This window comes from Phodopus roborovskii, unplaced genomic scaffold (assembly GCF_943737965.1).
Source record: "Phodopus roborovskii unplaced genomic scaffold, PHOROB, whole genome shotgun sequence".
Lineage (NCBI taxonomy): Eukaryota > Metazoa > Chordata > Mammalia > Rodentia > Cricetidae > Phodopus > Phodopus roborovskii.
Window position 1 is genome coordinate 29,179,815 of NW_026126525.1, and position 20,091 is coordinate 29,199,905.

The following is a 20,091-nucleotide window of genomic DNA, read 5'->3' on the forward strand; positions in this document are numbered from 1 at the left end:
TTCTCGTCCCTTCAAAGGTCTGCATCTGGCCTGCATCTCATGTGACCCTTACACACTATTCCTTTCCACTTGGCATTTGCCTTAGGAGACACTGTCTTTTCCATGGCTTCTGTAAGTGTCTTGTCCTGGTGATTTTCCCTGTTCCTCAAGTATTCTAAGCTTTGACTCATCTGGTTCTGTGATTCTACCTTCTGTATTTAGCTCAGCCATGCCATTTGCCCTTTATCTCCACCACCACCATAATGCAAGCCACCACTGCTTCTCAGGTGAACACCGTGACATCTGTCTGTATAAGGACTCAGTTACCTGGTCCCACGAAACCCTGAACAATACTGGTTTCAAATGTAGAACTGTTTTTCCTCTCTCAGTGTGGATGTTGGAGTAAAGCCAGGAGGCAGCTGTTCAGAACTCATAGAGCTGGATCCAAACTAGAGATCTTGCTTCTTGCCTTTGTTGTCATCATCCTAGCTTATGTCTTTTGCTGTGACTCTCATGATGGTCACTGGCAATCTAGCCATCTTATCTGAGTGAGAGCTGAAAGCTAGTAATCACTGTGCAAGCTATGGCATTCCTGTTTCCATTCTGCTCCAGTCTGCTCTACACAGTGGTTAAAAAGACAAATATAACCGTGTGCTTCCCTATGGCATGTTAGGAATGTCTCATTATCCCCGTGTTCATCCCAGATGGGTGGCCACTGCCTGTCAGCTCTCAGGGGTCTGCATCCCTTCTCTTTACTTCCCTCTGCTCTCCTGAGTTTGATCCTTGAAGGCAACAGGACTTCCTGCATCCCAGTATGGAGTATAGGCCTTGGCTATGTTCTCTTTCTAGAGTATACCTCCCCGCTTTGACTGATGCAGTCCTATCCATTTCAGCTCCAGCTTAATGATCACATCTTCCCTAGTTCCACTCCATTCTTCCTGATTAGGTTTGGTTTCCCTGTTTGGAATTGGGATCAGCTTGAATGCAGTGGGAGCACCCAGAATGCTGCAGGCCTTAGGGTCAATCCTTAGGGACCACTGGAAACAACTCAACACCCAACATACATACTCCTCTATGAAACATAGTGGCATTTTTCACTTTTCCTTTTCATTTCTTGTCTCTGTTTTTAGCATGAGTAGGCTTTAGTTTATTATCAGCATAGTATCCAGAACTGTGGGAGCCTGTGACTTACTTCTTTGTGCTACATCTCAGGAAAGGAGAATGGGAGAGAGAATGGGAGCGGGACTCAGAATGGCATCTGGAGCATCATACCAAGCTCATTTGATGCTGCTTACCCTAAAGCAGCTAGCGTCCCAAGGGCACACACTGCATGCAGGCTTTGGGGCCAGCTAGCTGCTTGCATTCTGTAGCTGTGACAATACGCATTGGATCAAACTCCAAGCCTTGCTTTCCTCACATGTCAATGGAGAAAATGCCCTTTCTGCATGGCTATATGTATGTCTACACCTGGTGGAATATTCCCGATTCCCCTTTTAGTGTGGGTTAGAAGACAGAGAGATAGTGGAAGCAGAGATGGAAGGGCACACCATTCCCTTCATCACTTCCTCAGTGTGCCTGATACATACTTTGCACAGTGAAAAAAATCATGAGTGGCTTGTGGCTTAGGAACAGAAGGGCTTTAAAGAAGCCTTTTTTTAGTTTTTTTTTTTTTTTTTTAAACAAATAGCTGTACAGCATGTAGAGGAGGGGAAAACCCCTCTTCTTCTCTGCTTATTTTAGTTTTTCTGGCTGAGGCCCTAAAAATTAGACTACCAAAAGATAAACAGGAGAAAGCTGGTAATTCATCCAAGTGTGTGGGCACCTTCATAAGGAAAAGGAAGATGTAAAGATGTGGATTAGAGCTGAAAGCTCATGTTCCCAGCTGACAAGCTATAAAAAGATGACAAGCTGGAGGAGCTTTGGCTAGCACAAAAATCAAAAACGGGTAAAGGTGGCCTGCATTGGCTTATACAGTCTATTACCTGCTTTTGTGTTGTACAGAATTCCTGATAGAGAAGCTTATGAGAGGAAGGATTTACTTTGGCCTGTAGTTTCAGTCCAGTGTGGCAGGGAAGGGTGTGTTCCATGGCAGTGGGAACATGTGGGAGACAGGGCTCTTCACAGAAGGTAGACCAGAAGGCAGAGAGCAGCACCTGAAGCAGGGCCAGGCTGGGACCCACGACCTGCCTCACATGACCCACCATCACAGCAGGGCTCCAATCTATAGTAGCAAGTGTCAGCCTGTGGGTCATGACCCCCACAGGGAGTTGCATATGGGATATTTACATTACAATTCATAATAGTTGCAAAATTACAGTTTTGAAGTAGCAATGAAAATAATCTTATGGATGGAGGTGTCACCACAGCATGAGGAACTGCATTAAAGGATCTCAGTGTTAGGAAGGTTGAGAACCACTGCTCTACCGCATTTCAACACAGCACAGCCTAATATTTAAACATGCATTTTAGGGAGTATTTCCCATTCAGACCATGCACATGGATCTCTGTTGGCTCCTTGCTCAAGTTGATGGGAACATGTTTCTTACTGTTGCTGTGGAAAGCCTCGTCCCCTCCCCATCAAGGGACTTCAGGAAGAAGGCAGGCTGGTGCACCTTTTGTGCACCTGCTATTTTCACAGTGCTTTTAGCAGAAAATAGTCCCATCCCTCGGTGGTGCTACTGTAGTCTGTAGTGCTCACCATATGGGAATATGCTTTGTAAGTACACACTTCAGTTCTCATGCCTGTGAGGTAAACACACACATTTCTCTTTTACAGAAGAGGAAATCGAAGAACAGAGAAGTCAAAGAACTTGCCCTGTATCCCAGAATATGTGGCAGAGTCAGGAACAAAACACAGGCAGGGTGATCCCAAAGCTTAGAGCCACTACACTATGCCACCCCTAGATAAGTCTCTGATCACTTTTGGTTGGTCAAACTATATATTTACATAGGACTCCAACATGTATTAATTTTGATATTTACCAGCATCCAAGGCCATCATTAAAGCTTGCCTGACTGGCATACACTTGCCTGTGAACTAGTACTGCTTGCCTGAAGGAAGAGAACCATTTGGCCAAACATGTACACATGGCCTGCTACTGTACTGGGAAGTGCTCATGGCCTCTGGATGAATCAGCCCTGGTTCTGGCTTCATGCTGTAAGTGTAACAGAGCTTAAATAGCCACAAAGGGTAAACATAGCCCAGTCACATGAAGCATCACTCATCTTTTTAGAAAAGATTTGCAAAATCTGAGGAAGTCAAGGTAAGCTGTTTGGTTGAAAACAACAGATGTTGAAGCCAAACATGGTGGCCTGTCATCTCTGAACTTGGGAAACAGATGTTGGAGTATAGCTGCAAGTTTGATTCCAGACACTCTATATACTTTCAGGGCAGTCCAAAGCAAGATTCTATGTCAGAAACAACAACAGCAACAGAAAAGAACACGTGTTGATGGACAGTGGTAATTTCTGTTGTCCTCTTAAAATCTTAGAGATCTTACTTCATTCATCATGTCCAAAACAGATCATCATCCCACTTTATTTGGTAAGACAGCCAAGCTTTGACACAAGTCCTCCCATGTGCGTTATTGGAGTCTTGAAGGGCGGTATGAGGGACTTCCCTTAAGTCTAGTGTCTTCTGCTTTCACCTTTCCTAGGCCGCCTGTGTTTTGGGAGTATTATAGTGAAGTTAGTGAAACACTTGCCATATCTCAGTTTTGTCCCTAACACTTAGTAGAATTGACTGTTTTCATTCTTACTACAAATTGACAAAGTTCTTGGAGCTGTTATTCATCACATTTTATTGCCAGGGGAAGAGGTATAGTGAGGTTGAATCAGTTGTTAAAGGAGACTCCAGACACTGGACATCTTCCCCTACTCTCAACTCCCAGTTACAAGCACTCATTTCTTTATTTGTCTTTATCTTGTGTGTGTGTGGTGGTAGTGGCGGGGTAATTCTGGAGATCAAGCTCAAGTTTTCATAATGCAAGCATGTCACCAACTCATCCATGTCCCTAGCCTCACTTTGATGCATCTAAATTTATCAGTCACACAGAAGTTTGCAGTTCCTAACCCGAGGAGGCCATTTTGGAATCACATCCCTCTGCTTCTCTCTTTTCCATGTTCTATGCCACTAACACTCTTTCCTCTTTTCTTTTTTGGGGAAATCCCTATTGTGATTCAAGGAGATGCCTCCTTCATGAAGCTTTCTCAGTCCTGTCCCCTGGACCAGTGAACCTCTTTTCTGTGTCCCATTGCTATCAGTGAAGGATGTCCCACTCCACTTTAGAAGTACTCTTCCTTGGCTGGCTGGGTAACAATTCTGAAGACGGGGCTGTATCTTACTAGTAGAAGCTGTATAAATGTTGAATAATAAAGTTGGATGGAAGAAGGTGTAGGAGAGGTACTAGATAGTAGAAAGATGTTAACTGTTAAATTCCTACTTATAACACTTCCTAAGAAGTAGGTAACTTTGATTTTGAAATATAAACCCAGTGTGACCCTTTCCTATCAAAAAACTTCATAAATCGAAGTGTTTACAGTCATAATATCCACTAACCATGTAATTACCTTGGCAATCAAAATTACATATAATATAAAATGATTGTCCTTCTAGATTAATTCTGTGAATATGGGCTAAGTGAAATCTAATCAAATTCTAACATTTTCCTGGGTCAACATTGTATATTAGTTGTGCTTTGTTGGGAGCTAGTGGTGACCACAGCATGCATGCCTCCTGTTACCTGTTCAGCCTATCACAGGTAGTAGGTGTTCAGTAGAAAGTCACACAAATCAGAACTGCCATGGCGATACATATATAGACTATTGGTAGCATATGAGCAGGTTCAAACTGTATTGAGCAGAATCATTTGAAATAACCAAAGCTACATTATTTTTGTCCTATAAATATGGCAGTGTGTGATGACTTGACCTACTGTTCCCTTAGGGAATTAGCAAGAGAAGCTTATTCTCTTTATGAGTCCACCAAAAATCTGGTATTTGGTAGGACAAAAATGCCCTACCAGATGTGTTCGCTGGCTTTATGAGGATAGCCTATATAATTTCTTGAAGCCATCCACGGCAGTTGTTGTTGGGTATATCAGGTGGTAGGAACCTCTGTTTCACTCACCAGTGTGGAGGTGAGAAGAGCAGACAGATACTGCTACCACTACACGTGTGACTGGTCCTCAGGGTACCTTGTTGGTCAGTGGCACTGAGAGACTTTTTTGAGAATGGGCAGATATTCTGTAATGTGGCTGAGAGTTAACTGCATTCATGTGTGTGTCATCTGTGAGAGCTGGTGAAGGGTGTAGCTGTATAGCCTGGAGTTTCTTTAACAACCCTTTCTTTTCTAGGTGACCTCCTGCCTTCCATGGAATCCCCAGCTTTGTTTACCCCAGTGGTAAACTTTTATTTCTTTTTAACCTCTGTGTTCTAGTTTTCCATTTGTGGAAGGCAGATTCTAAAAACCCCATAACTCCAGGAGAGTCCATAGTTCCTTATTTAACAATAGAGAACGCTGAACATGGTGGATGCAGATTGTTGTGTGTGCTTGGCCTCCTAGAGCAGTTGTGTAAATATCAGGGTTGTTGGGTTTCCAATGCTCATTTCCTGTTTTGAACCCACAGTATCTATCACCCTAAGAACAACCAGAGCTTTGGTAGTAACAGCTAAGAAATATGTTCATGTCTCAGTTCTGTCAGTTGCTTTATAGACCCTTTCTGTATTCTCACAGATCATTATTTAAATTAGGTTGCCTACAATATTGATCATTCAACATTTTTGATAAGTATTTATCAAAATGGTTTTAAATTTAAAAATCTTTTGAGATGTATTTTAACCTTTATTATGAAACATTTCAAACTTGAGAGTAGACAGAAGAATAAACTCTTTGGTTATTCAGCAGTATGTTACATACTGTCCTGCCTGTTATCTGTTCCAGTCCCAAACTCCCATGGCATTGTCTGCGGACGCTTCAGCATATGAACTCTACAAGATAGAGGCTCTCCAATGTAAACAGAGGCATAGCGCAGCTAGCTCTACCTTCCTAAATATGATATGAGCTCTCCAGGCTGAGGAAGAAATTGCTTTAAAAATAAGTTAATCTATAGAATATGTGCAAATGATAAGGTGCATTACAAAAAATGCGATAAGTTGCAATTTTTGGACACCAATTAAAAGAATGTTGTTGTAGGTAGTAGAGGTATAGGAGCTTACAGTTTCGGAGGGTTAAAATTCATGATTATCGTGGTAGGAATCATGGCGGCAGCAGACAGGTAGGCACAGTGCTGGAGCAGTAGTTGAGAGCTTACATGGGATTCACAAGCATGAGGTGGGGGTGGGAGAGAGAATTAACTGAGAATGGTATGAACTTTTGAAACCTCATCTCCTCCAATCCTTCCCAATCCTTCCCAAACCTTTTTACCCAATGGGGATCAAACAGTCAAATATGTGAGCCTATGGGAAGCATTCTCACTCAAACCACCATACCCAGCTCTAACATAAGTTACAGGGAACCTTAACTCAGGTACTAATGCATGCACAGTAAGTACGTTAACTCACAGAGCCATCTCCCCAGAGCCAGCAGCTAGTATTTTAAAGGTAGTTTGAACATGGCTGAATGAAGGAAGGGTCAAGGCACATTTTCAGACTAAAATAGACACCAATTACCATGAAGAAGTACAGTGGATGCCGGCACAAGCGTTGAGGCTTTGTATGCATTTTGAAATGCAAGTTCTAGGAGTCATAAATTTTGTCTTTTTAGTTGGATAACCATGTTTTATTATCTTGCCATATTTCACATATGTAATTGCATATTTTTAGTTTCTTTTTCGGTCTGCACCCTCTGTATGACTCTGTCATAGACATATTGCGTCAGCACCTTCCTTGGGTTTGTCTCTTTTAGTTCACTATGAACTGAGACTGACTGGATCTGAAACTCTGTAGTGGCACTGAATGACCTGACAGTTCACCAACAGGACCCGAGAGAAAGGGTGGGATAGTGTACATGTGTACATGTGTACATGGCACCCAAGCCAAGCAAGTGTGTGAGCATCCAAGGAATTCTTAGAGAGGGATTTGGCTCCAACAGATGGCCATTTTATCACACCCAAATACATTGTCAACTTTACCCCCTTTTGTTCATACTTAGCTTGTTAATATGTTAACATGTTCATAACTGCACAAGCGATATAAGCACATGATATTTATTATACTCCTTGCTATGTCCATACATAGCCAAGTGATATCAAATGAATATTCAAACTCTCCAGTCTATATCATTTTGGAAAGCCATGGACACCAAAGTATCACAAAAGATGTCAAAACATACACTGACTTTGAAAACTTTACAACCAGATGATTGCTCAGGTTAAGGAGGGAAAGTTTTTGAAAGTTCAAGTCCCACTTGTTCATCCACAGAAAAAAGGGACACATTCTACTCAAATAAGCCCAAAAGCATATTCAGAGGGCAACCTTTTCCTCTCCCACCTGGTGCAGAATTCAAAGAACACATTCCAAGAGTAGCAGGTGCCATTAATTAGGGAAAGTCAGGGAAGTGTTGAGTGGCTATGATACGTTTTTTGTGTCCACTGAAAATAATTTGATACAGATCCTTTCAGGATCAGGAAGAGCAGAATAAATAAAAACTAGAGATTTTTCTAATTTGGTGGTTGATGAATTGTCTTTTTTTTTTTTTTTTTTTAAAATAAGGATGAGATCTAGTGTAGAACAAAAACACACAACCTAGCATTCTAATACAGATGCTTCACATCTGATAAGTATGTCCATTCTTAAGAGAGAAAAGCAAAAGGGCTTTACATTAACAAGCTAGTGGTTACATGTAAGAGTGGCTAAATTGTGAAGATTAAGGCTTTTAAAGTAATGTTCTTATTGCTGCTCAGGCTATCAGCTAAGATTAAGTACTATGTAATATACGGAATAAAAACAGGATGTTGAAAAACTCAAGGCAAAACTTTCCATATCTAAAATCACAGAATAATAGTCACATAAGACTGTACTGATGCAGGCAATTGCAGTTCCTAGAGATACATTTCACTGTACCTACTCAAAAGTTTCTGCACTCCATAAGCCTCTCTGCCAACGCAACATTCCAAATCAGACCAAATCAAACTGAATTAGAAAAAGCCCACGTTTAATGGGTACAATGCTCCCGTATGATTTTCCAGGCTCCCACCCCAAAGAAGATAGGAAAGAGAGAACAGAAAACCAGGAGTCTGTTTTCTGGGGGTCCTGAGCATCTCTGGGGGAGGAGTCATCATTTTGTGGTCTTTCTGAGATGAGGTAGGGTTTGGAGAGAGAGATGGGGGAGGGGATTTTCCACCAGAACATCCCAGACTCTGGGTATATGGATGACACATCGGCCGGGGAGCTTATCAGTGTGCAGAAACTTTTCCTCTACCAGTCCCATTAAAACCCTCCCAGATCCAATAACTGCTTCCAGGGCATTACTCTGTCACCGACATTTATACTCCTTGATAATGTCCATACATAGCCAAGTGATATCAAATGAATTAAATGTGTATCACACTGAAGAATTCAGGACTGAGTTCAAACTTAGGAATGATTGTGACTTTGAGTTAATTTTATTCTCAATGGCTTGGTTTATTCCTGTGTAAAATGGAGTGGAGGAGTCCTTATGCTATAATGCTGTGAGGCCTTCCTGTAGCCATCTGTGTACAAGGCTAACATAGTAGCTGGCCCACAGTGAGCGAGTATGAATGGCAAATGCAGTGTCCATAAGTAGTCAAGCTTGAGAAACCTGCTGGTGGGTTCAAGTATTTTATGTAAAAATGTTTTGAGAGACTTTCTGCTCCGTGTCTTGTGATGTTCAGTCACCCCACAACCTCTCAGTTTACTGGCAGCTTCCCAGAGTTTTTGAAAAAGATGATTTGTGCTACTGAGGGAGCAACAGAACTAGTAAAGTAAAAGTGTGTGTGCGTGTGTGTGCGCGTGTGTGCGTGCACGCTCACGCTTGTGCGGTGTATGTATATATGCATGCGTATGTAGGGGATTTGTTATGTATTACATATATAAGATTGATGATAGGAATGGGCATTTGTAACCATAGAGTAGAGAAGTGCCACAGTCCGCCATCTGCAATCTAGAGATTCCAAAGCCAGTGATGATTTGGGACAAGCCATAAAGCCTGAGAATCATAGGGATCAGTGGAGACCTGAGGATGGGGAGGAGGGTGTAGCATTAGTCCTCAAAGCCAAGAAGCCAGAGCTCTGATGTTTGGGGGGTACAGTAGATAGGTTTTCCATTCAAGAACAGAATATATCCTCTGGCTACTTTTCCCTCTCTTGAAAACACCTAACAGAAGCAATTGAAGGAAGCAAAGGTGTATTTTGGCTCATAGCTTGTATGCATCCTTCATGGTGGGCTTAATAGCTTGCATGCATTCATCATGGTGGCAGCTGGTCACATTGCATCAACAGTCAAGGAACAGAAATCAGTGAAATCCGGCACTTAGCCCTGTTTCTCCTTTTCATTCAGTCTGGGAAGGCAGCCTGTGGAGTGATGCCACCTGCATTTAGGGAGGTTCTTCCTGCTCTAGTTAGCCTACTTCAGATAATCTTTCACAGATACACTGACAGGTTTTGACCAAATATTGGGTCTTCCAAACCATAACAGCCACTGAGACTGTCTCAGAGGCAGCGCCCCTGCTTCTAGCTCCTTCTGCCACCTAGTAGTTATGTAGCTTTAGCCAAGGTCTGTTTACCTCAGCGTCCACTTTCCCCTCACTGAAGCTGGTTGTAAAGTGACTTTGGAGAGGGATACAGGGGACTTAAAACTTTGAAACACTCACAGAGGCTGTGCATGAGAGAACAATATCCCCAGCATAAGAAAGGATTACTGCCATGATCCTTTATGGTTGTTTGTATCTTAGCTGTTGAGTCAATATCTAAGTTCTAGGCAACCTTTTTTAGCTTGGCATATTCAAAAATGAGTATGAGGAGCTCTCACTTCCCCTTCATTTCAGTTTTGTGGGCAGGAAACAAAAAAGCTACATAAGTAAAATTTACATGAAAAAAGTAATGATGTTGCTTATTTCTCCCCAGGCCCCAGTAATCACAGAAATACAGAGTAGATTAGAGTGATCATGAATTAATTGTCTTACTGGAAGAAATTTTAAAGATCTACTATCTATCTATCTATCTATCTATCATCTATCATCTGTCGTCTATCTATCATCTGTCATCTGTCGTCTATCTATCTATCATCTGTCATCTATACATAGAGAGATAGTACTTCTCACAAGGCTTCTCTGAGGTTCCTGGATGGTTTTGAAGAGCTGACACACCACGTTACAAGAGGGAACAAGAGTTCCCTGGAAGCAGACATACAAAGAGCACATGACTGACCAACTGCGGGTGCTCTGTGAGTGGCTTATCACGGCAGGCCTCCTCTTCCTTGGAGCTGCCTGACCTGCCAGGGGCACCGTGAGATGCGGAGAGAACCAGGCACTGCTGTGCCCGCTGTGTAAGCACTGTGAAGAGGAGAAACATTATCCACACAGAGGGTGGTTCCAAGCATTGCCAGCTGTTTCCAAATATCTACAGCTGCTTGTTCAATAGTCAGTCAAACCACTCAAAGCTTTGCACGCTCCAGCCTAATTGTCCTTTGCTTTTCTCTGTCATGGCTCATGGTGTCACTCAAACTCTAGTTTACCACTGTTCATGCACAGTTGAACTCGGAGCCGAGTCCTCGGTGCCACAAGAACAGCTAATTATTGGCACAGGAGAGCTTGGGAGGAAGAGTCCACAGGACTCTGCGAGCACTGCGAATGTGGTGGGACGAGTGGTAAATGGTGTTGAGTATGGTATGTCCTCAACAATAACTTTTTGATGGATAGGTGGCGGCGGCGTATGCCTTTAGTCCCAGTATTTGGGAGACAGAGGCAGGCAGATCTCAGTGGATTCAAGGCCAGCCTGGTCAAAAAGTGAGTTCCAGGACAGCCAGAACTGTTACTGTTACACAAACAAACCCTGTCAAAAAGCAATAAATAAATAAATAAATAAATAAATAAATAAAATTATTTTTAAAATATGCCTTTTTATATAGCATTCCTTGTTACCCCTTGAGACTTGCTTAGGATAGACACTAATTCCTCAGCCTTGTATCTGAGCATTGCCTAATTTGGTCTCAAACAGCCTTTCTTTGGGCCATTTCCTATCCTTCTGATCTACCCTGAGCTCAGCCATTGTCCATATCTTTCAGTTCCCCAAATACTCAGAGCTCTCTTGTTTTTGCAGCCTAGAACCTTCTTTGCTTTCTCTACGGAGACACTGTCATTTCTCCTTTGAAAACCAGGTCTGAATGCTACTTCCTTAAAACCCCAGCTTCTCCTAGCCTCACCCCCCCCATCACTACAGAAGTTCTCATTCCCAGATTAGGACTCATCCCTTCTTCCACCCACAACTGTCCTGGGAAAGTCTTGTAGAGACCCTATGCCCTCTACCCTACCCCTGAGACTTTGGCACACAGCAATGAAGGAACAACTCAAAAATAGGTACATGTGAGTGCAGCTGTTCGTATAGGCCAGCAGAGGATGTCATGTGCTCCTGGGGCTGGAGTTACCTGCTGCTGGGAGCCATCCACTGCAGATGCTGGGAGCCACACTTGGATACTTTGGAAGCGTACCAAGCACTATCAACTGCAGATCCACTGCTCCAGCCCCTCACACTTTCAGCTATGGACAGAATAGAAAAATGGGGGAAACGAGGAGGTCCTGGAAAGAGAATGAAGCCCCTCATTTTGGGGTCATTTCCTGCCTAAGAGGCCAGGACATTTTGGCACATGGGATAAAGTCAAGATAGCCTGCCGAGATACTGCCCTCCCTCCTAAGGGCCATTCAGGCAAGGATGTTCAAAAGGACAGATGAACTCGCTCACTTAGGGTGAGAGTGCCTTTGCCCTTGACCATAACCTCATTAGCACTTTGCTCTCATCCCTAAATCTCAACGTGCGTCTCATAGAAACCATTTCATCGCTAAAAGGAAATTCAGTAAGAGGATCAAGTAGAACAGTTCACGAGCTCATGTGAATCCCCCCCCCACTTGTTTAACTTAAATTTAAAACTTGTTTTCGAGACAGGGTTTCTCTGTATAGCCCTGGCTGTCCTGTAATTTACCCCATTGACCAAACGGTCCTCAAACTCAACAGAGGTCCACCTGCCTCTGCCTCCTGAGTGCTGCCATTAAAGGGCTGCACGGCCACCACCTGGCTTTAAAACTTTGTTTTGTCTTTGAACCCTGTAGGACATCCCCTTTGAGCAGTGTAACTGAGCCACAGAGTCTGGTTTGAGGGCAGGCCGGCTGCAATGGCTGTGCCGCTTGCCAATGGTGATTTGCCTTATCTGGCCATCTGGCTGTTTCCTTTCTCCCTGACCCTCCACTTGCCTCAGGTTCTCCAACAGTGGCATGCTGTGGGGAAGAGGCAGTCTAGAAGGGAGACGTTTCTTCAGCAAGAATCTGAATTCCTGCTTGAAACCTTTGTGGAACCTTCCTGAACAGATGCATGCTTGAGTGTTCTCCCCCGCTGACTCTTCCCGCTGAAAGCTTCAGCCCTATTATCTCTCTTTTATTCAGTTATACATTTTCCCCCACTCCCCTTCACATATCATATCTCTCTCTCTCTCTCTCTCTCTCTCTCTCTCTCTCTTATTCTGTTATACATTTCCCCCCTTCCCTCTCTCCTCCCCTTCACAAATTATCTCTTAAGGTCATATTATTCCTTATCTCCACTTAGCAAACTGTTACCTTTGATTCACCCAGGCTCATCCTGGAATTCTTTTCTGTGGTGGAATCAGGGAGAGCTGGCTTCACCTGAATGCAGGTCCTCGGGCTCCCCGTGTCAATGTTGATCTGTGACTGTTCACTACCACTGATTGTTTCTGGAAGGTCTTTGGATCCAGAAGCCCAAATGCTAATTAGCACAGTAGGAAATTTCCATAGAGCATGTGTATAAATTAGTCCTCTATCAAAGTCATCCCCCTCTGACACTGGCTGACAGCAGCCCAAGGTTGATGATGTAGGTGGAGTTCGGTGTTTTGGAAGCAGAACACACCTTCCTGCTGCAGGACTGGTGAGCTGCAGAGAATAGTCTCAAGAGACAGCGATGTTGCCTCAGGGTTAGGGATGAGGGATCACAGGACTTTCTGTGATTTCTAAGGTTTCTACAGTGAACACATGTGACAAATTAACAGGATGATGCTCTTGCAGTTTCTTCTACCAGTTAGTGAGTGTAGTCCCTAGGAGCACAGTGGGTAACCCAGCCTGACCAGACACATGTAGCAGGTTTTTTTGTTTTGTTTTGTTTTGTTTTTTTACAAGCAGGCACTCTGGTTTGCTTTTGCTTTTTTATTTAGCAAATAATCCTGAGCCTCTTACTTAGAGCCTGACAAATCCTTTAAGCTCAGCTCATTTAACCCTCATACCAAGCCTATGGGAACTGATACTGCCATCGGTCCCATTTGACAGACAAGGAGAATCGTGTAGGATTGTGATTTTCTTTGAGTGGCTTGTTCATTCTGCTGGGGTTTCTCTTTCTGTTATCCCACTTCTGATATAGAAAGTACAGTTCTTTACACATCTTTCTGTTGTTTTGAGACAGGGTTTCTCTGTGTAGCCCTGGCTGTCCTGGAACTCACTCTGTAGACCCCAAACTCACAGAGATCTACTGCCTCTGCCTCCCAGGTGCTGGGATTAAAGGCCTATGAGCACCTTTTCATATGTAACACTGTACAGTAGCATTTTATATGTAGCCTTGTACAGTGACTTCATTATCAGTTTCTCCCACAGGTAAGCTGAAGTGTGCTACTTAGTTTTGTTATCTGTAAAATGGGTCTTACCTTGCAGGAGACTCCTGGGATATCGAGCTTTTCTTAGTTTGTGATTTTTGTTTGTTTGTTTGTTGTTCTTGACACCAGTGTTGGCACAGGCAGATGACAATTGAGAAACCAAGGAAAAAGGAGAGAGACAGTCAAGATGGCTCAAAGGCAGAGCCACCAAAGGAAAAGGGAGTGTTGGAGCTCTTATGGTCAGAGAGCAGAGGCAGGCTAGCAAGGCTGCTGAGCTTGGTCATCGCTGACGTTTTCTGTGGTTGCCCCTAGCCAACTGCGGGGGTTGCAGGTTGCAAGTGGTCAGGGGAGTGGGTGGGAAGGAAGTGTAGGTTGAACATTTAGTTGTTCTCACAGGAAGGAAGGAGAAGAATGAAGTAGTAGGCTGGTGCAAAGGCAGGTCCTGGTTTAGATGTCTATAGGCAGAAGTAAATGCCTGGAAGGCAACAACCCAGCAGGTTGTTTCTCCATGTAGCCCTGGCTGTCCTGGAATTAGCTCTGTAGACAAGGCTGACTTTTGAACTTGAACCCTTAGGAAACTCCATACTCAATAGCCCCACTGTCTACTCTGGGACTTTGACTCCACAGTCCTGCCACCACTTGCAGCTAGGGCACTCTAGAGGCCAGAGGGCTTTGGCAGTAGTGGAGGTCCTCAGGGACTGTATTCAGCTTGAGTAGGCTGTGGTCTCATCACCCATACAGCTAGGAGAATAGGCCTACCCCACGGGATGCTGTGAGCACAGACTGAAATGCATTTGTGAACTGCCAGGCTGCAGTCATGAGCTACTGTGTCCTCTTTGTCATATTTTAGAAGCATGGTGAGGGCCAGGTGGTGTTGACACACGACTTTAATTCCAGAATTCAGGAGGCAGAGGCAGGTAAATCTCTGTGTGAGTTTGAGGCCAGCCTGGTCTACAGAGCAAGTTCCAAGGTAGGCTCCAAAGTTACCCTATCTGGAAAAACCAAAACCAACCAACCAACCAACCAACCAACCAACCAACCAACCAAACAAACAAACAAAACAGAGCAAGATTAAAAGAAGACACAGGGTAAGATCTTAGAGTGCCCCTGAGGTGCAGCATGGAGGATGTGAGGGCCTGCCCTTGGAGCGACTGTGGACCTTACAGAAAAGCTGTCAGAGCTTGTCCTTCAAGGGGAGGACAAGGTCTAGTAGTGCTGGTGGCCTCTGGAGAAGATGCACAGGACTGGAAAGCAGCAGTGAGAGCCCAGCTAGGAATGGAGAAGACAGGTGATCTGCAGCCCACTTTCAAGGGACCAGGGATCGAACCGAAGACTGATTAGAGTATCTGGAGGTGGAGGGGAGGGAGAGAGGGAAGGAGAAAAAGATGAAGGAGGGAGGGGTGAATAATGAACATCTGACAGAACATATGCACTAGTGGGGACACAAGGCTAATGGGATAGAAGCTGCTCATGACCTTGAGTGGGGCAGGTGTGAAGGCTTCCCTCACCCTCAAGACAGAGTCTCACTATGTAGGCCTGGCTGTCCTGAAGCTCATTCTGTAACTCAGGATGGCCTTGAACTCCATTTCCCGAGTCTCCAAGTGCTGAGATTAAAGGCATGAGCTACCACCACCACCACCAAATTGTATAGTCTTATCATTGACGATGCCATGTAGGCTCTTGGGCACAGTGTAGAGAAGACAGAATACAGCTGCGGCCAGAGGTAAGACTGCAAAGTGTTGGAGGAAATAATTTTCTTTCTGACTATTAAGTTTTCACTTTTGCACTGTGGATTGAACCACGGGCCTAGCACAGGCTAGGCAAGTGCTCTACCGAGCTACACTGACCTTCTCCATGCCCCTCCTCCCTGCCTTTTGCTTTTGCTTTTTTGAAGATAGGTTTCACTTAGCTGCTCAGGCTAGCCTTCAACTTCCGATATAGCCCCAGTAGTTCTTGAACTTTTGATCCTCTTGCCACAGCCACCTGGGTAGCTAAGATACATGTCTGTGCCATCAGGTCCAGCTTAAAGAAAATAATTTTTCATTGGTTGATTCCAGGGGTATACAGTTGTATTCCTTCTTTCTCTTCTTTATTATATAAATATTCAAAACGGTAACCTTAGTCTTTGGAAGACTTGTTGTATGCAGTGCATCAGTTGTATTTTAAACAATGTTTTCTAATTGAATATTGTATTTGTTGTTAGTTTTTCATGCATGCCCATTCCTGGATCCTTGCACATGCTTTTTTGTTCGTTTGTTTTTGTATTCTTCCCTGGAATGAATCTCCAGGTATGAGGTTAATGTGCTCACGGGTGTGGGTGGATCCTGATAGACTGCTGGCAGATGTGCAGTAAGCAGGGAGACTGGGTGGATGGTGGGGAAGTCCAGCTTCGCACACTATGGCTAGGCTGAGTTTTCTGTGTTTATGGCAGTCCACTTCCCATCTATGATCCTGAACTCTGTGCTGCTTCAAGGGAGGCCCCTCCATGTAGGAAGAACAGGAAGTTGTGCAGTTGGTTAGAGTGTGTGTCAGTGCCCCAGTGAGTCCTCTGTGTTTGGTTTTTAATATTTTTTTTTAATAAGCACCATTGTCAAGAGGTCGAATAAAGGTGTATCTAGGGGTGAAGACAGCAGTGAAAGGGAGTCTATGTCTCTGCTTCAGAGGTTTTGTTTTTGATTTTTGAAGCAAGGACAGAACAAATTCATCATTAGAAATAAAAGGATCTAATGACTTTAACTATAGTTATCACAGTGTTAATATTTTGAACAATTCTTAACAGGTAAGGAAAATTTGATTTATGTAATTGTTAAAGAAATTGTGCTGTGTGTGTGTGGGGGGGGGTTTGAAGATAGCTTTGTTTCTCAGTAACTGCCCATCTTTTCTTTCCCATTGGTCTGGAATTAGGCTGGCTTGCCACTGAACCCCAGGAATCTGCTTCCTCAGTGTCAGGCTTACAAGTGTCCACCTGTGCCTGGCTATTGAAGTTGTAGTCTTTTGAATCAGTAATTTCATCATCAAATATAATTATTAAATAGTTTTCTTATGTCCTGTGGTTGTGAAATATCTTCTCTTTTTCTCTTTTCACAGAAAAAATACAGAAAGGGATATATTGATATTTCAAAAATCAAGTGTGTGGAAATCGTGAAGAATGATGATGGTGTCATTCCCTGTCAAAATAAATATCCCTTCCAGGTGAGTTGGCAGTCTCATAACAACATGGTGCCCACCTTTGTCCTGTTCCCATTTGACATTACAGTTTCCTGTCCTGGGTTTGATAGCTGATTTTGGGGCTACTTTGTCATCTTCCTTAACTGCTTAAGTCTTTGCAGCCATTTTTGTTTGTTTTGTTTTGTTTTTTTGGTCACTATAGTGTACCAATGGTCCTGAGTCACTAAACCCCAGGTCTATCCCGTGGGTCACTTTAAGCACAGAACATAGAGGAGTAAACTCTGGGACGGAACAAAGCCCACTGGGATTCTTTCTGTGAACTCAAGACTCTGGAAAGTAGCAAGCACGATTTACTTTCAAACAGAAAGGAGATGATAGGGCTCCTTTTGCAGTAAAAGATAATAGTAGCAGTATATGTTGATAAGACTACATGACAATCCTGTGTTCTACTGTTCTCATTTATGACCAAGGAAAGTTATGTTCATTGGTTGGTTGTAAATGACTCCCTCAGAACCTCGTTGTGAATGAAAAAAAAAAAAACAGTCAAGTTTGTGTACTTTTTAGGAAGAAAAAAAAAAAAAGCAAATTCATTAAAAGGAGCTGGCAGGAAATGACTGGTCAGATGGAGTAGGAGAGATACAGGCTGAGGCACTTACATGGGGAAACAGTTAGGAGAGCATGGCTGGGCTTGAAGGGAGAGGGGGATGTGCATTGTAGGTTGGAGAGAGGGACTGCAATTCTACATAACCAGGGGGTTTTGACTCTTACTTACAGGTTTTCAGAGGACAGGCATGGTGTGAACTGTGGTTTGTAGATGAAGGAGACTGGTACTCCAGACAACCAAACTGCCTGAGTTGTCAAAAATTAGATGTTTATTATTCAGATTAAGGGTATTATTTATAGAAATCCTTGTACAAATACGAAAGTGTCCTATGTCATAAGATAAAAGAGTTATAGTTGCTAGAGATCCTAACTGCCCTATAGCCAGGAGGCATCTGTAAACTATTTAGGCCGAATTGGGGAATCAGTAAATTAATACACTAACCAGATTATTATTATAATAACAGTAATTTTCAAGATGGTCCAAGCCCAAGCTTTTCTTTCCAGATATGTTGTTCAATTCAGGATGACTTTCCTGGTATACTACAATTCATTATTTATTATTACAGAGTTGGTTGTACAACTCTGGGTAAGGTGTGAAAACCATGTAACAATATGAAAACATCTCTCCGCGTCTCTGTTAGTACATGTCTTTGGTACCACCTCTGTATTATAATACAGCATTTCACGATATCTTAGAAGTAGGCTCATGTTTGATGCATTTTTGTGTCTTGGATAGTTGTACCAAAATGTAGGCATTAAAATGAATTGGGGAGTGTTTATCTATTAAACCAGGCCAGGAACATCTGTGACCAATGTGATAGTTGTTTACTTTTCAGTCTCATGGGTATTGGCCTGGTAAAGAGAGGTTTATAATGGAAGACATTATTTTTTAGTCAGGCAGGGTGTTTCTGCCTTGTGACTGACCATTAGGGATAACATCTCAGAACAATAGCAGGATTCATAGGTTAATTTCCAAGGCTTATTATTAGTATAAAAATACAAAATAAGGCTAATCATGCCTATTGTGTGCATGGTGCCTCCTAAAGTTATCCAGGGGTGTAGGGTCTGGACTAGGACTTCATTTCCTTGTCTATAAAGTGGAAATGCTGATCTCTTGATGGATTGAGTTAACATCTATGAAGCTTACAACTGTAAGGCTCAGTGCTTCTTAAAGCTATCTACTGCATTCACTAATGGGGCGAAAGGAAATAACAGAAGTGATACTGAAATTCATCCAAAAATATTTTGAAAAATACCAGATTAGAATAAGCCTCAGTGCACCAAGTTGATCCACAGAACTTAATAACTAAAATTGAAATGCAAAGCATCCCGAGAGCTGTCTGCATCCATTTTCTTCTGTGAAGATGCAATCCTGGGTCTGGACAGTCCATAAATGCTGTGAGGACTTGAGTCATAGCTCAGTGCCACATAAAAGAGCCAGAGGTGGTAGTGTGTGCTTGTAACTCCAGAACTGGGGAGGTGGAGAAAGGCAGATCCCATGGCTTGTTGGCCAGCCCATCCTAATCTGCTTAGTATGTTCTAGTCCAGTGAGAGACCCTGTCTGAATAAATTAGGTATAAGGTGCCTGTGAGACAATACCCAAGGTTATCCTCTGGCCTCTATACACACACACACACACACACACACACACACACACACACACACAGAGTTCCCACAATCCTTTGTAAAACACACACACCACTTGATGTTGAAAATAAGAATTAGATGTGCTTTTGTAACTAAGGAATCTATAAATTTCTAAAGTAATGGATTTGTATTCAACTACACAGGAATTAATGCTTGTAATATTGTGGGCTCTGCTAGATGGAAGTGTTGTATGCAAATGTTGTTACTGGTTTCACCTTTTGTTTTATTCTAGGTTGTTCATGATGCTAACACGCTTTATATTTTTGCACCTAGTCCACAAAGCAGGGACCGATGGGTGAAGAAGTTAAAAGAAGGTAAATGCTCATGCATCCTATATAGGCATATTGCTAATGTAGCTCTTGCATTCATAATTAATTATAGTGAATATCTCTCCAAGGACAGTCAGTTGTGTTAGTATACTGTATTGAAGACAGATTTCCTTTTTTAAAATCTTATTTCTTTCTAGTTGAATTCTTTTTTTTCCTAGTAAAAGCGTGCTTCCATTTATCACACAACGTGGTTGAAGGTGATAAAGCATGAACTTTTGTAATATCAGAATTTGTATTTCCTAAGAAATTGCCTGCATCAGACACTTGGTGTGGATGAAATCGTATTTTCAAGGTGAAGGGCTTACATTGACAGTTTGCCTTGCTCCATACTCCACTGTGTGATGGAGCACAGTGGTAGTGGGCACCGATCCACTGTGGAGTAGAGTGATTCACTTCTCACAGGAGTGTTTCGCCAGTAAGAGGGGACAAGGAAAGAAAACCATCTAGCTTTTCTGATTTTACTGTATATGTAATGTCACAATGGCAGTCTCATAATGAGCATATTGTTAAGGAAGAAGTAATGATGGACAGCTACTCACCAGAA

The 20,091-nt window shown here is 42.9% G+C and overlaps 1 protein-coding gene across 1 annotated transcript in view; it reads left to right on the forward strand.

The window, feature by feature from the left end:
* Positions 1 to 20,091, forward strand: part of Tec (tec protein tyrosine kinase) — a 68,800-nt gene that overhangs the window by 19,561 nt on the left and 29,148 nt on the right. The window contains exons 3-4 of the mRNA XM_051198080.1: positions 16,888 to 16,992; positions 19,451 to 19,532. Coding sequence (XP_051054037.1) covers positions 16,888 to 16,992; positions 19,451 to 19,532 — 187 coding nt within the window. The remainder of the gene's footprint in view (positions 1 to 16,887; positions 16,993 to 19,450; positions 19,533 to 20,091) is intronic.